This window comes from Gymnoscopelus microlampas (assembly GCF_963454915.1).
Source record: "Gymnoscopelus microlampas genome assembly, chromosome: 8".
Taxonomy (NCBI): Eukaryota; Metazoa; Chordata; class Actinopteri; order Myctophiformes; family Myctophidae; genus Gymnoscopelus; species Gymnoscopelus microlampas.
In genome coordinates, this window is record NC_139945.1 from 55642701 (window position 1) to 55653321 (window position 10621).

The window sequence follows — 10621 nt, forward strand, 5'->3', positions numbered from 1 at the left end:
CCCCAAGAGTTGTCCTCTGCGCCCATGTCCCCGGTAGCCTTCCGAGTCCTTGTACAGGTTGCGGCACTGGAGATCTGGAACGGGATCCTGTAGGTCTTGGTGTAATCCACAGAGTACTCCTTCCAGGTCACCACACCTGATGAGAAAAGAAAAGAAGGACTCAATTGTCTAAAACAATGGTTCAGGTTTTTTTTTTTTAAGGCAGAAGCCTACAGCTGCCACCCAAAAAAGAATTCTCTGGCCTTTTTTCAAGTCAGACAAGCCGTCATGTCCAAGTTGACTGCACCTACTGTATAGCTTATTGTGGTTCTATAAGTGAGTGACTTTACCTGTAGCATAGAGATGCTGTGCACATAAAAATGTGGGAGTCTAAATGAAAGCGTAACTATATACAGCATGGGCGGCCATGGCTGAAGCCTCCAGGGGCCTCAGAAATGTGTCAAAGTGTGCCTGAGCAAGACACTTAACCCCAACTGCTTACCCGAGGTGCTGCCCCCATAGCACCCACTGCTCCTGTTACTTAGGGTTACATGCAAACACCTCATTTCACTGTGTATGCAAATGTACAGTGACAAACCTGAAGACAGAAACAGCAAGCTAGTACAAATCAGACATTTTCAATCCATGATAAATCTAGAGCTCTAGACACAATTTAAATAAAGTTGGATTGTTGGTCCTGTCCTTAAACGAGGCAGATTTAGAGACATACAACTTACTGTCAAGCCAGGCAAAGTGTGCTTCCTGCAGAAAGTAGTCCTCCCTCACCACCTCCCAGAACCGTTTACATGTAAGAGCCAGGGTGCGGATTGCGGGGTCGCCATCCTCCAGCACCACAAGGACGAAGATCTTCAATAAAGTCTCTGCAGGCAGCTGTGAACATGTAACGAGAGTAATTAAAAAAATATTGTTGGAATAATACGTTTCTATCATCAACTTATAACAAGGACGGTGTCAAAGGATCTTTCATTCTATAACCATCACATTTGTGTCCTACAGATAACATAACGACTCTGCCAGTGGAAATGCAGGTTCCAAACAGATTCCAGACCAATATCTATACGCAGTGATATTAGTCTGGCTATGCCAGGCTACAGATAACATACTGCATTGTATGCAGTTATTATTGAGTATCGATTAAGACACAGCATTTACAAAGCGGCAAGCTAGAATGTCCACAGAGCTCACCTCTAACTGTTTAAGAAGTGAATTGCTTAGATGTGCCACTTGCCTGCAAAATGCCAACGGCCATTCCCTCTGGCTCCTCCATCTTGGAATTTTTCGAGGGGACAGGTTCCTTGGATGAGATACATATTACCTAATGCAGTGGTTCTCAAACTTTTTCATGTCAAGGACCCCCTAATTGACACTTATTACCCCGCGGGCCCCCATTTGAAAAGATAAGCCAGGCACCCCAATAAGAGAAGGTTTTTACGGCTCTCTAGCAGTGATTCTCAACCATTTTAATTTCAAGGACCCCCAGTTTGACATGCATTAGGCTACGGACCCCCATTTAATGGCATTTATACCTCTGGGACCCCAATTCACATTGTAAAACCAATGTTAATTTAACTCTGAGAGTGTACAAATGGAACCAAATGGACCCGTTAGGGTCCATTTGGTTCCATTTGTACACTCTCAGAGTTACAGACCCATAAGTGTCCATTTGGTTCCTGTCCATCATCTAGCTGGGGACCCCCTGGAACCCCCTCAAGTACCCCTGGGGGTCCCCGGACCCCACATTGAGAACCAATGACCTAATGGCTTCGTAGATGTCAACACAAGTTTCTTGGCTCTGTAAAACTTTTATTTCTTACCATGGTGACCTCATCGCACGGTCTCTTCTTGGGGATCCTCGTCAACAGCGTCCCACTTCCGCTGTCAATCTGTCTTTTCATCTGTTGGCCCTCCACTGTGAAGTGGGCAAATATCCGTCCATGGCTGTAGTAAATCAAATCCAAATTACATTGCTGACAGATTATTGCTAGTAATATCTTTACATTTTTTTAAGATTATTTAACAACACTCATACCGTTCAATCTGAAGATTCTCCACCAACAGTGTGCACCACCATCTCCTCAAACGGGGCATGTCATGCTGAGGAACAGAAGAGTACAATACATTAACAGATAATTTTGTTTGGAGGCCCAACTCACTATTTGCCTAACAGACCCACACGTTAACATCAAACAAAGCACAATGACATCTGCCTCCTCATAAAATAGAAAACCAAAGTGAAGGGAAACACTCTTTGGAAGGACCAGAGGGGTGTCCTTTAATGGACCAAACCCCAAAATATAATCACACTATTTGAAGCATATCAGCATTTATTATATACTTACAATTGTGAAATCAAATGGAGCCTCCATCACAACATACCAGGAGTACTGCAAATATAGCAAAGTTGTGTTGGTACAATTATTTTGCATGCTTCGAAACTCGGCATGCAGAACAGAGAGAGGGTGGGGGGGGGGGGGGGGGGGGGGGGGGCATTCTATTTCAACAAAATGTTAATAAATGACTTTAGATGGAACTGAGGCAATGGGGAACAAGTAACGCTGTGTCAGAGAGTAATGACATTTGGACAGTGTTCCTTTTACAGATGAGCCCAGTGCCAGTTAAGTCAAGGAGAAAGCATAATTTTCCCCCTTCTGGAAACCTTTAACTCACCATTAGCATGAAGACCCCGCAGTCATTTCCCGATAGCTGTTTTGGGAGACCCTGTTTAAAATACACGTTTAATTGAAAGAAAACAACAAAGTTCAATGGCTTAAAGATGTAGGAATGTGGGTTGTAGGGTGGGTGTTACGAACATTCAGGGCATACTTAGAAAACATTCAGGGCATAGTTGCCAGTAATAGCCTATATATGGAGATCCCCTTAGATGGAGATAATAGAAGTCATCATAGAGACCCAAATGTGCCATATGTACGGAGTCTGACATCAGCGAACCCTTCCCAGAAACTCCATGTATAGACATAACCATCACGTCCATGGCTGACGTTTTTGATCCCATATTTGGCCATAACTAACATCGGCAGCTCCATATATGGAGACGTCTGACACTATCTGACATCATCATAGTGATGTCAGGACCGCAAGCCAGCATTATAAGAGGCTCGAAACCCTCTCAGGAGTGCAGTCACAGATAGATTCCGAGAGATATTAATTACCTACCAAGAGAAGGATCGAGGAGGAACCAGGAATAGTTGGTTATCACGGCCTAAAGCATATACAGACCCAAAGACAAGTAGCTGGCCTTACAACCCAGTGAAGCCTCACAGCGGTCTTTGAGCCCGGTTCTAAAGAACCAGTCGATCATTGTTATATTGGGTTAATTTGACCTCCAACTAACCTGCCCCAGGGTTATCATTATAGCTTTTTTTTGCTGCATTTATTATGAATTTATTATGTTGTACCATGTATTGTTAGTTGTCAAGATGTTGAAGGTTTACATGGACCACAATGGAATAATTTGTAGTGTTCTGTCAGTGTTAATGTACTGTACTGTCAATAAAGTATTCAATAAATGATAACCACAGTAAAGTAAACGTGTGAAATACATTGTTGTAATAGCTAAAAACTGATAAATGCTCTTTGCAAATTAGTTTTACCTCAATATCCTGGCCTGTAAATTCTGACCATGCTCCTCCTGGGATGACATGCTGTGCAAGAGCCCTGATAGAAAAAAGAAAATCAGTAACTTCCAGAAATACTCACCACAGTTCTAAATGTTCAAGCTAGTCTGAGGAACAGAACTCCCAAAAAGTATTTATAACATTTTTGCAAAAGTCTGGGGAACACAACCGTTTTATAAAATTTGAGTTAGGAACCAAAACTGGTTTCATTGATGAACCGGTTCCAATGTTGACATGCAAAATGGAATCTACAGCAGGGTTTGGCGCTAATCACTTCCTTTAATCAATGCCAGCATGTTGACAGCAGTTAATTGCAAAACAGTGACATCACGTGTACGCTGCTGTAATTTACTTTAACATGTTCAAATGTTATTAGGCAGACATGCAAACATGTCTGCCTAATTCAACCACCTTAAAATACATGCAACCCAAGACATGCAACCCCAAAATACATGCATTGCAATGTAGGGCTGGGCAATACATCTTTTTTATAACGATATCATGACATTAGAATAGACATAACAATAAGTGTTAAGAACATAAGTGTTCTCTTTTCCTGGTTTTAAAGGCTTTACAGTAAAGTGATATTTGATTATGTCCGTATCACCCAGCCCTAGCGCCAACAGTTTGCAGGTCTGGGAACACGACTCACTGCCAAATAAATATTTACTTTAAAACGTTTGAGAAAGTCTGGGGAACACGACTTTCAGCAAACAACTTAAAACCTCAAGATCTTTTGATCTTGAGGTTTTGATCCTGCAATATTGTGAGTTCAGGAAGAGAATCTCTCCCTTTAATGGCTTCATAACCTATAGGGAAAATAGTCAACAAAGTCTACACCATTACACCACAGATGAAGCCAATGGACAACACACAGCTACAGATCAAGTCAATGCACACAAAATATAATATATATCTACATGGTCACAACATGATCAGTCCTTCATTCAGGGTGGTTTTGCAAGCAATACTAAAGAGTCACTTACACACAGAACAAAGTGCCCTGGGATCCACAGGGGGAAAATCAAGGCATCCCTCTTGTGGGGGTCCACCTTAAATGGAAATATTGCAAATATGTATAGTTATTATTAAGGCTTTTTCCCCCACTCATCTTTGAAGTCACTTTTTAATACAAACTGCACGTCCCTGCTACTTACTGGAAGAGAGAGTTGAGGGTCACAGTGATTAGGTGCCAGCCAGGTAGGTGGAACATGTAGATCCACTACAAATACATCTTTGCCCTGTAGAAGATATGTCTATCAATAAATACATTTTGTTCAATCAAATTTGTCATATACACACACACACCTGATACTGCATATACACACCTGATACTGCATGGCTTCATGTATGAGCCTCAAGCATGCATTTCCCACCTGTAAAGACATCACTTTAATCTTAATTTCAGAAAAGTGCAATAACTTCAGAAATTCTGACTAAAAATGTTCCCCACCATGGAGTCCATTTCCTGCCTTAGTCCCAGGGTGACAAGGTTCTCTCTTGTGAGGCACGTATGACAGTCTTTGACGATGATCTCCTCCATTGGTCTGGTCGCATCAAGAACATAGTTGACCTACACATTACAAAGAAATGCAAGCAGCGTCAAACAAATAAGGAATTAAAACAAGATTTGTGACATTGAAAATGTTGTACAGGAGGAAATGTGTACAATGTCATCATATGCCTGGAACAGGGCTCTGACACTTGATTAATTGCAAAAGAATGGCAACAAAATGAATGTGGGGGGGAAAAAAATCTATGACACAGCAATGCAACCACATACCAACTGCTCTTGAAGGGGATGATGCACTCCTGGTGTCCATGAGGTGCGACAGGGCCTGATGTTTGAGGTCATAGTGAGAGCCTCACAATGATTCCCACAGTGGTCCGTCATGCTCACATCTGTAGCGACTTCATGCTCGTTGGTCGAGACACCTGCCTGTGTGTCTGCCTGCACTGCAAGACATGGACAACATTTAATTAATGTATCCTTCTGTGATGTTTTGACCACAATAAGAACCCTGCTAGCATTACTATTCTAGGATGAAGAGTCTATGAAAATAGGAGATCTACAAGCTCACAACGCATCACAATGCATTGTACGCTTTGTTTTCCAGTATAACAAAACTCGAAGCAGAAAATAACTGGAGTGGATCTAGTATACAGCCCTTGGGGATCCCAGTCAACTAAGTATTTAGGATGTAAGTGGTTATGGTATATGTCTAGACATAGACACTTTGTTATCATTGTTACTTGAAGTGATATTTTTACTTAAATGGATCCTAATGTATTGAAATTAGGTAATTAAAGCATAAATACCCAAAATGGCCTTTCCAAGGGCATCAAGGGTGATCTCTCCTTTACAGACTGTCCTCAACTTATTCAGTGCCAACTGGTTAACCCTCTCATTATGGTGATGCAAGACATTACGCATTAGAAAGATGTGACTTGATGGGGAGAAAGAGTTCATAAAATAATTGTTCTTTCTCATTTCAGAGAAGAGCTGCTCTGCTTTCTGGGAGTTGAGCCACCCACATAGCTCAGGCACAAGTCCAATTAATCTAAGCGCATCGGTCTCATCTTGTGTTAGACTGATGGAAGGTGTCGTATAATGCGTAATGCTCTGCAGAACCAGTTGCAGGATGGCAATTAACATCAGGGGGGTCTTTCTCCAACTGCAACCATGGCAAACTGATTTTCAGTTGCCCTTTCTTGGCAGACGCAATATTTTCTGGTGTTGGTGCAGCCACTCTCCCTCCATGTGGGCTGAAGGGCAGTCTCTCTTTCTCCCGCAGGTTGGTATGACTTACTAACCCCCGTGCAAAATCATAAACCACAACGTTTGGGAAGTGACGAAAGGAAAGCAACAGATCAGCATAATCGCGTGGGCTTTCAGCTCTTATGTTGAACTTCACAGCATTCACAATGCCACAAGGACACAGAATCACTGCCCAGCCACCTTGAAAAGTAAATACATGTAATTAGTGTGGCCATTAACCTAGCTGTCCGGTATAATTAGACATACCTGTAGGTTTACAGCAATTCAATATTTTCTCATATACCGGTAATAAATTAACTACATTTTTTGATTAACTAAATGGAAATTTGACACTTACCAGATGCCCCCCACACCTTTTCAAACACCTCATAAGTGCTCCGTGTTTTCATCGCCTCCCTCAAGCGTAGGATTAGATCCATTTTGCTGCCTTTAGAGTCAATCCCACACCCTTTCACCAGATTCCGCAAAGCTTCAACCTGTGTAAATGTATATATACACACACACACACACACACACACACACACCCCCCAACCATTAAGATGTTGAAAAGTAGCTGACAGTACCACACTCTCCCCTTGCTTTTGGCAAAACCTGGAAGCCATTTAAAAAAAACTCCAGCAGAGTAGACATCTAACACAACAATGTACTAAATGTCAATGGATACATTACAGTTCGAGAGCACTGCTAAGTCAAACACATTTTAATTCACCTTTAAGTTTGTCAGTTCAGTTGATAGGCGTTCTTCTGTGACATCGATGTCTACCTGGTCTGCATCAGACTTTTTTACTTTTGCAAACTCCGTGTTGAGAACACATTTGCCCGATCTCGTACGAGGTCCAATCCATGGCGCCCACTTGTGAAATGAAGGTGAAACTCTGCATGGATTGTCACGGTTACCTTCATAGTGGAAAACAAACACACCCAAAATCTTAGATTGATAGTACAGTTCATACATAGAGGCCAATTCATTGAATACAATTTAAAGCAGTTACAAATTTAGTGACAAAATCACCCATGGTTGCTTAAATCTGAACTGACACATGTCAAGATTTTTACTTGATCCATTCTGTGGACAATTTTAAAGAGGTTCTGTTTTTTTCTTTTCTTATATGCCTTTCAGTTTCAAACTTTGCTGATTAAAAACCTTGGAGATTGTACCAGAACCGGTAGTCTTTGAGGATCATTTAATGAGTGCTTATCTGCTGGATAAATAAACAGTACAGTTCATACATAGTGGCCAAGACACAGGAGATCAGGGGTCTTAGGAAAACCTATTTGTGCAGGGCACTCTTAATAGAAACATTAAAATCTTACTTTTCAGAAAGCCTCTGCAAACAATTTCTTTATCAACCGACTGCCAGAATTCCTCAATGTCGACATGACCGTCAAACTCTGGTGGGGGAGCCTCAATTTCACTCACTGCAAGACATTTGCTCAAAATCAGTGTCATTTAGTGAGATTTGTCTGTTAAAAGAGTAGACAGAACAGTGCTAACCTGCCATAGTAAAAACTCCTTTCTTGTGCAAGTCCATTATGACTACAGGCGGATGGACACCACAGTGCACACATGAAAATTTGTAATCATGTGCCGTCATGGCCTCAAAGTGAAGGTAGCCATGAAGAATGGAGTCATGGTTTGGATACTTTTCATTGTGTGTCTGTTCCAAGATATCCAAGGCCCTTCCCACAGCAGTGTGATTCTGTAATAAGATTTGAAATGAGATCACAACAGACTGTAAGACAAGTCATGTTTGCTTTTCTACATTGATGTTTTACCAAACTGGAGTTTCATGACAGCCATTCATTTCTGAAACCATTCACTGCTTGCTCATAAAGACTTACTATCCAAATGCATGCACCACCACTGACTCATATTAAAATTCTTCATGATGTGTCATGTCTATCAAATGGATGTATCAACCACTTAAAACCCTCTATTCTTAGTCAAACTGACCAGAGTTACTTAATGTACTTGGCCTGCTGCCCCCCCCCCCCCCATTACACCAAATGTCTCTGCCATAAATAGCCGATCTACAAGCTCACAGTGCATCGACGCGCTGCGAGCTTGTAGATAGTCTATATCTGGCTAATGTTACTCCCAGAATATGTATGCTGGGTTCAAGTGGTTAAAGTTGCATTAATGCATAAGTGTAGATTACCTGGACGGACTGTCTCAAGAAAAGGCATAGGTGCAGTGACAAGATCGTGTGGTCATCAAAATTGTGCAGCCCCTCTGTCCATTCTTGATATCGGTAGAAATGACCACAACGCCCACACCTTTTACAGTACGTGGAGACATCTGAGAAAATACAAGAAAGTATTAGTGATGGGATTTACAGATTTCTATATATCTGTGTGTATACGATAGTGTGTGTAAAAAAGACAATATACAGCATATAAATGAATAGTGAATGACTGCTATACTTAACAAAATAACATTTACTCTATCATATGGATGGCCAGCGGAAGTATCATTAATATATTCATAAACTAAACATACCCTTTACTATGCCAGTGAATGTCACTATGCTGGCTTTATGAGTTATTGCCATAGGATCCGACAGAGGAATATTTCCTGGGCAAACAGTGCAAAAGTTCTCCAGGGGTATGAGGTGCTTTGGCAGTATCTCCATGTTCTGCGGTGAACACACATCCGTTGACAGAACAGCTGGCAATTTCTTATGGTCCAACAAGTAAAGCACAAGTGATGTCAAAGCGGCTCCCTCAGGTGGATAGAGGAGGTCCTCAGTACTGTGGCCTTCAGGATCAGATTCTACAAAGGTCTCAAACACGTCACAGTCTGTACTTCTGACCTTTAGGAAGAGTTCAGGTCGGGTCTGATTCAAGTGCCATTTTGCTATGGACTTATGAGCACATGAATTCTTTGGCTTCGAGCATGGACACTGCCAAGTATTTCTTTTTATGTCATAACATACAGACACTCTCCCTAGCCTCGCATAATATGAGGTGCATGTTTCAAGTACCGACACATAAACTCTTGATTCGCCACTGCAAAATGTCACCTCTTTACTTAGAGGGTTGTTTTCTGACTCAGCTTTATCCTTTCTGACTAGACACATTCTTTTTGTGTTGTCAGAAATCCATTTCTTCCCAACCATATCTGACAGCACTTCCTCCATCAGTGTGACGTCTGGTTTGGATGAAGTAGGACAGTATATCAGAGACCTAACATGTATACACTCAAACCCTAATAAGTTACTTCTTTTGGAGAATTCTGATGCCTGCTTGCAATTCTCAAGCTCACAAACAACTTTGTGGCTGTTTCCCCAGGTGAACTTCTGTACATGAATGGGGTTTCTTAGACCACAAAATGTCCTTCCAACAGCAAAAATGCCCTTTTTGAGGTCTAAGCATTGTGATGGAAGATGATGATTAGAAGTAATGTCAGGAACAGATGATGAGTGACGTCGATCCATGTGGGTCTTGAGGTTTTTCGTATACAATTCAATTTTACACAAAGGGCATGTTGTCCTTTTAGCCCTTGACTGGACTACTTTTGCTGCTGGGCCAACGGTGTAGTCTGCTGGGGAGACCGAGGAGGCTACCGTGGATGCTGTGGAGGAGGCTACCGTGGACGCTGAGGAGGAGACAGTGGCAGCTGCTGGGGAGGGAGACAGTGGATAGATTACATTATAGCACTGAGCAGTATAGTTGTACAATACATTTCCCCCATGTTTTGTTTAAGTTGTCTTTAAGGGGAATACGGTTATGACCACTGCTTCTGGTCATAACATGTGCATCACTTACTCTGGCAAAGCGATCCAATGCTGCAGGCGGCTGGGGAGACAGAGGAGACTACCGTGGATGCTGTGGAGGAGGCAACCGTGGCGGCTGAGGAGGAGACAGTGGCAGCTGCTGGGGAGACAGTGGATAGATTACATTATAGCAGTATAGTGGATAGATTACATTATAGCAGTATAGTTGTACAATACATTCCCCCCATGTTTTGTTTAAGTTGTCTTTAGGGGGAATAAGGTTATGACTACTGCTTCTGGTCATAACATGTGCATCACTTACTCTGGCGAAGCGATCCAATGCTGAAGGCGGCTGGGGAGACAGAGGAGACAGAGGAGGCTACCGTGGATGCTGTGGAGGAGGCTACCGTGGATGCTGTGGAGGAGGCAACCGTGGACGCTGTGGAGGAGACAGTGGCAGCTGCTGGGGAGACAGTGGATAGATTACATTA

The 10621-nt window shown here is 42.2% G+C and overlaps 1 protein-coding gene and 1 long non-coding RNA gene across 3 annotated transcripts; both read right to left on the minus strand.

Annotated features, from left to right (window-relative positions):
• Window positions 1-301: 301 nt before the first annotated feature.
• On the minus strand, window positions 302-5542 carry LOC311050434 (uncharacterized protein). 2 transcript variants are annotated; one of them, XM_084064517.1, is made up of 12 exons: window positions 5419-5542; window positions 5089-5208; window positions 4964-5011; window positions 4793-4876; window positions 4622-4687; window positions 3612-3675; window positions 2668-2718; window positions 2340-2384; window positions 1815-1938; window positions 1229-1294; window positions 717-870; window positions 302-345 (listed from the first exon to the last, which is right to left on the minus strand). In XM_084064517.1, exons 9-12 carry the CDS (start codon window positions 1893-1895, stop codon window positions 326-328), a joined length of 321 nt encoding a protein of 106 aa, XP_083920643.1. In that variant the 5' UTR covers window positions 1896-1938; window positions 2340-2384; window positions 2668-2718; window positions 3612-3675; window positions 4622-4687; window positions 4793-4876; window positions 4964-5011; window positions 5089-5208; window positions 5419-5542; the 3' UTR covers window positions 302-325. The 2 variants fall into 2 exon arrangements, 1 of the variants encoding a protein (XP_083920643.1); XR_014601301.1 differs by lacking the exons at window positions 302-345; window positions 717-870; window positions 1229-1294; window positions 1815-1938 and adding an exon at window positions 2075-2094 and having other exon boundaries at window positions 5419-5536.
• Window positions 5543-6787: 1245 nt separating this feature from the next.
• Window positions 6788-7988, minus strand: LOC311050283. The gene is made up of 4 exons (XR_014601280.1): window positions 7910-7988; window positions 7729-7833; window positions 7124-7311; window positions 6788-6890 (listed from the first exon to the last, which is right to left on the minus strand). It is a non-coding gene; the product is annotated as an uncharacterized lncRNA (long non-coding RNA).
• Between the last annotated feature and the right edge of the window lie 2633 nt (window positions 7989-10621).

Coding starts and splice junctions, on each gene's coding strand:
- LOC311050434 (XM_084064517.1), bottom strand. CDS start 1,895: ATGAAAAGACAGATTGACAGCGGAAGTGGGACGCTGTTGACGAGGATC. Junction 1,295..1,814: donor CGTGCGATGAGGTCACCATG/GTAAGAAATAAA, acceptor ATCTCATCCAAG/GAACCTGTCCCCTCGAAAAA. Junction 346..716: donor ACACTTTGCCTGGCTTGACA/GTAAGTTGTATG, acceptor TTATGTGCACAG/CATCTCTATGCTACAGGTAA.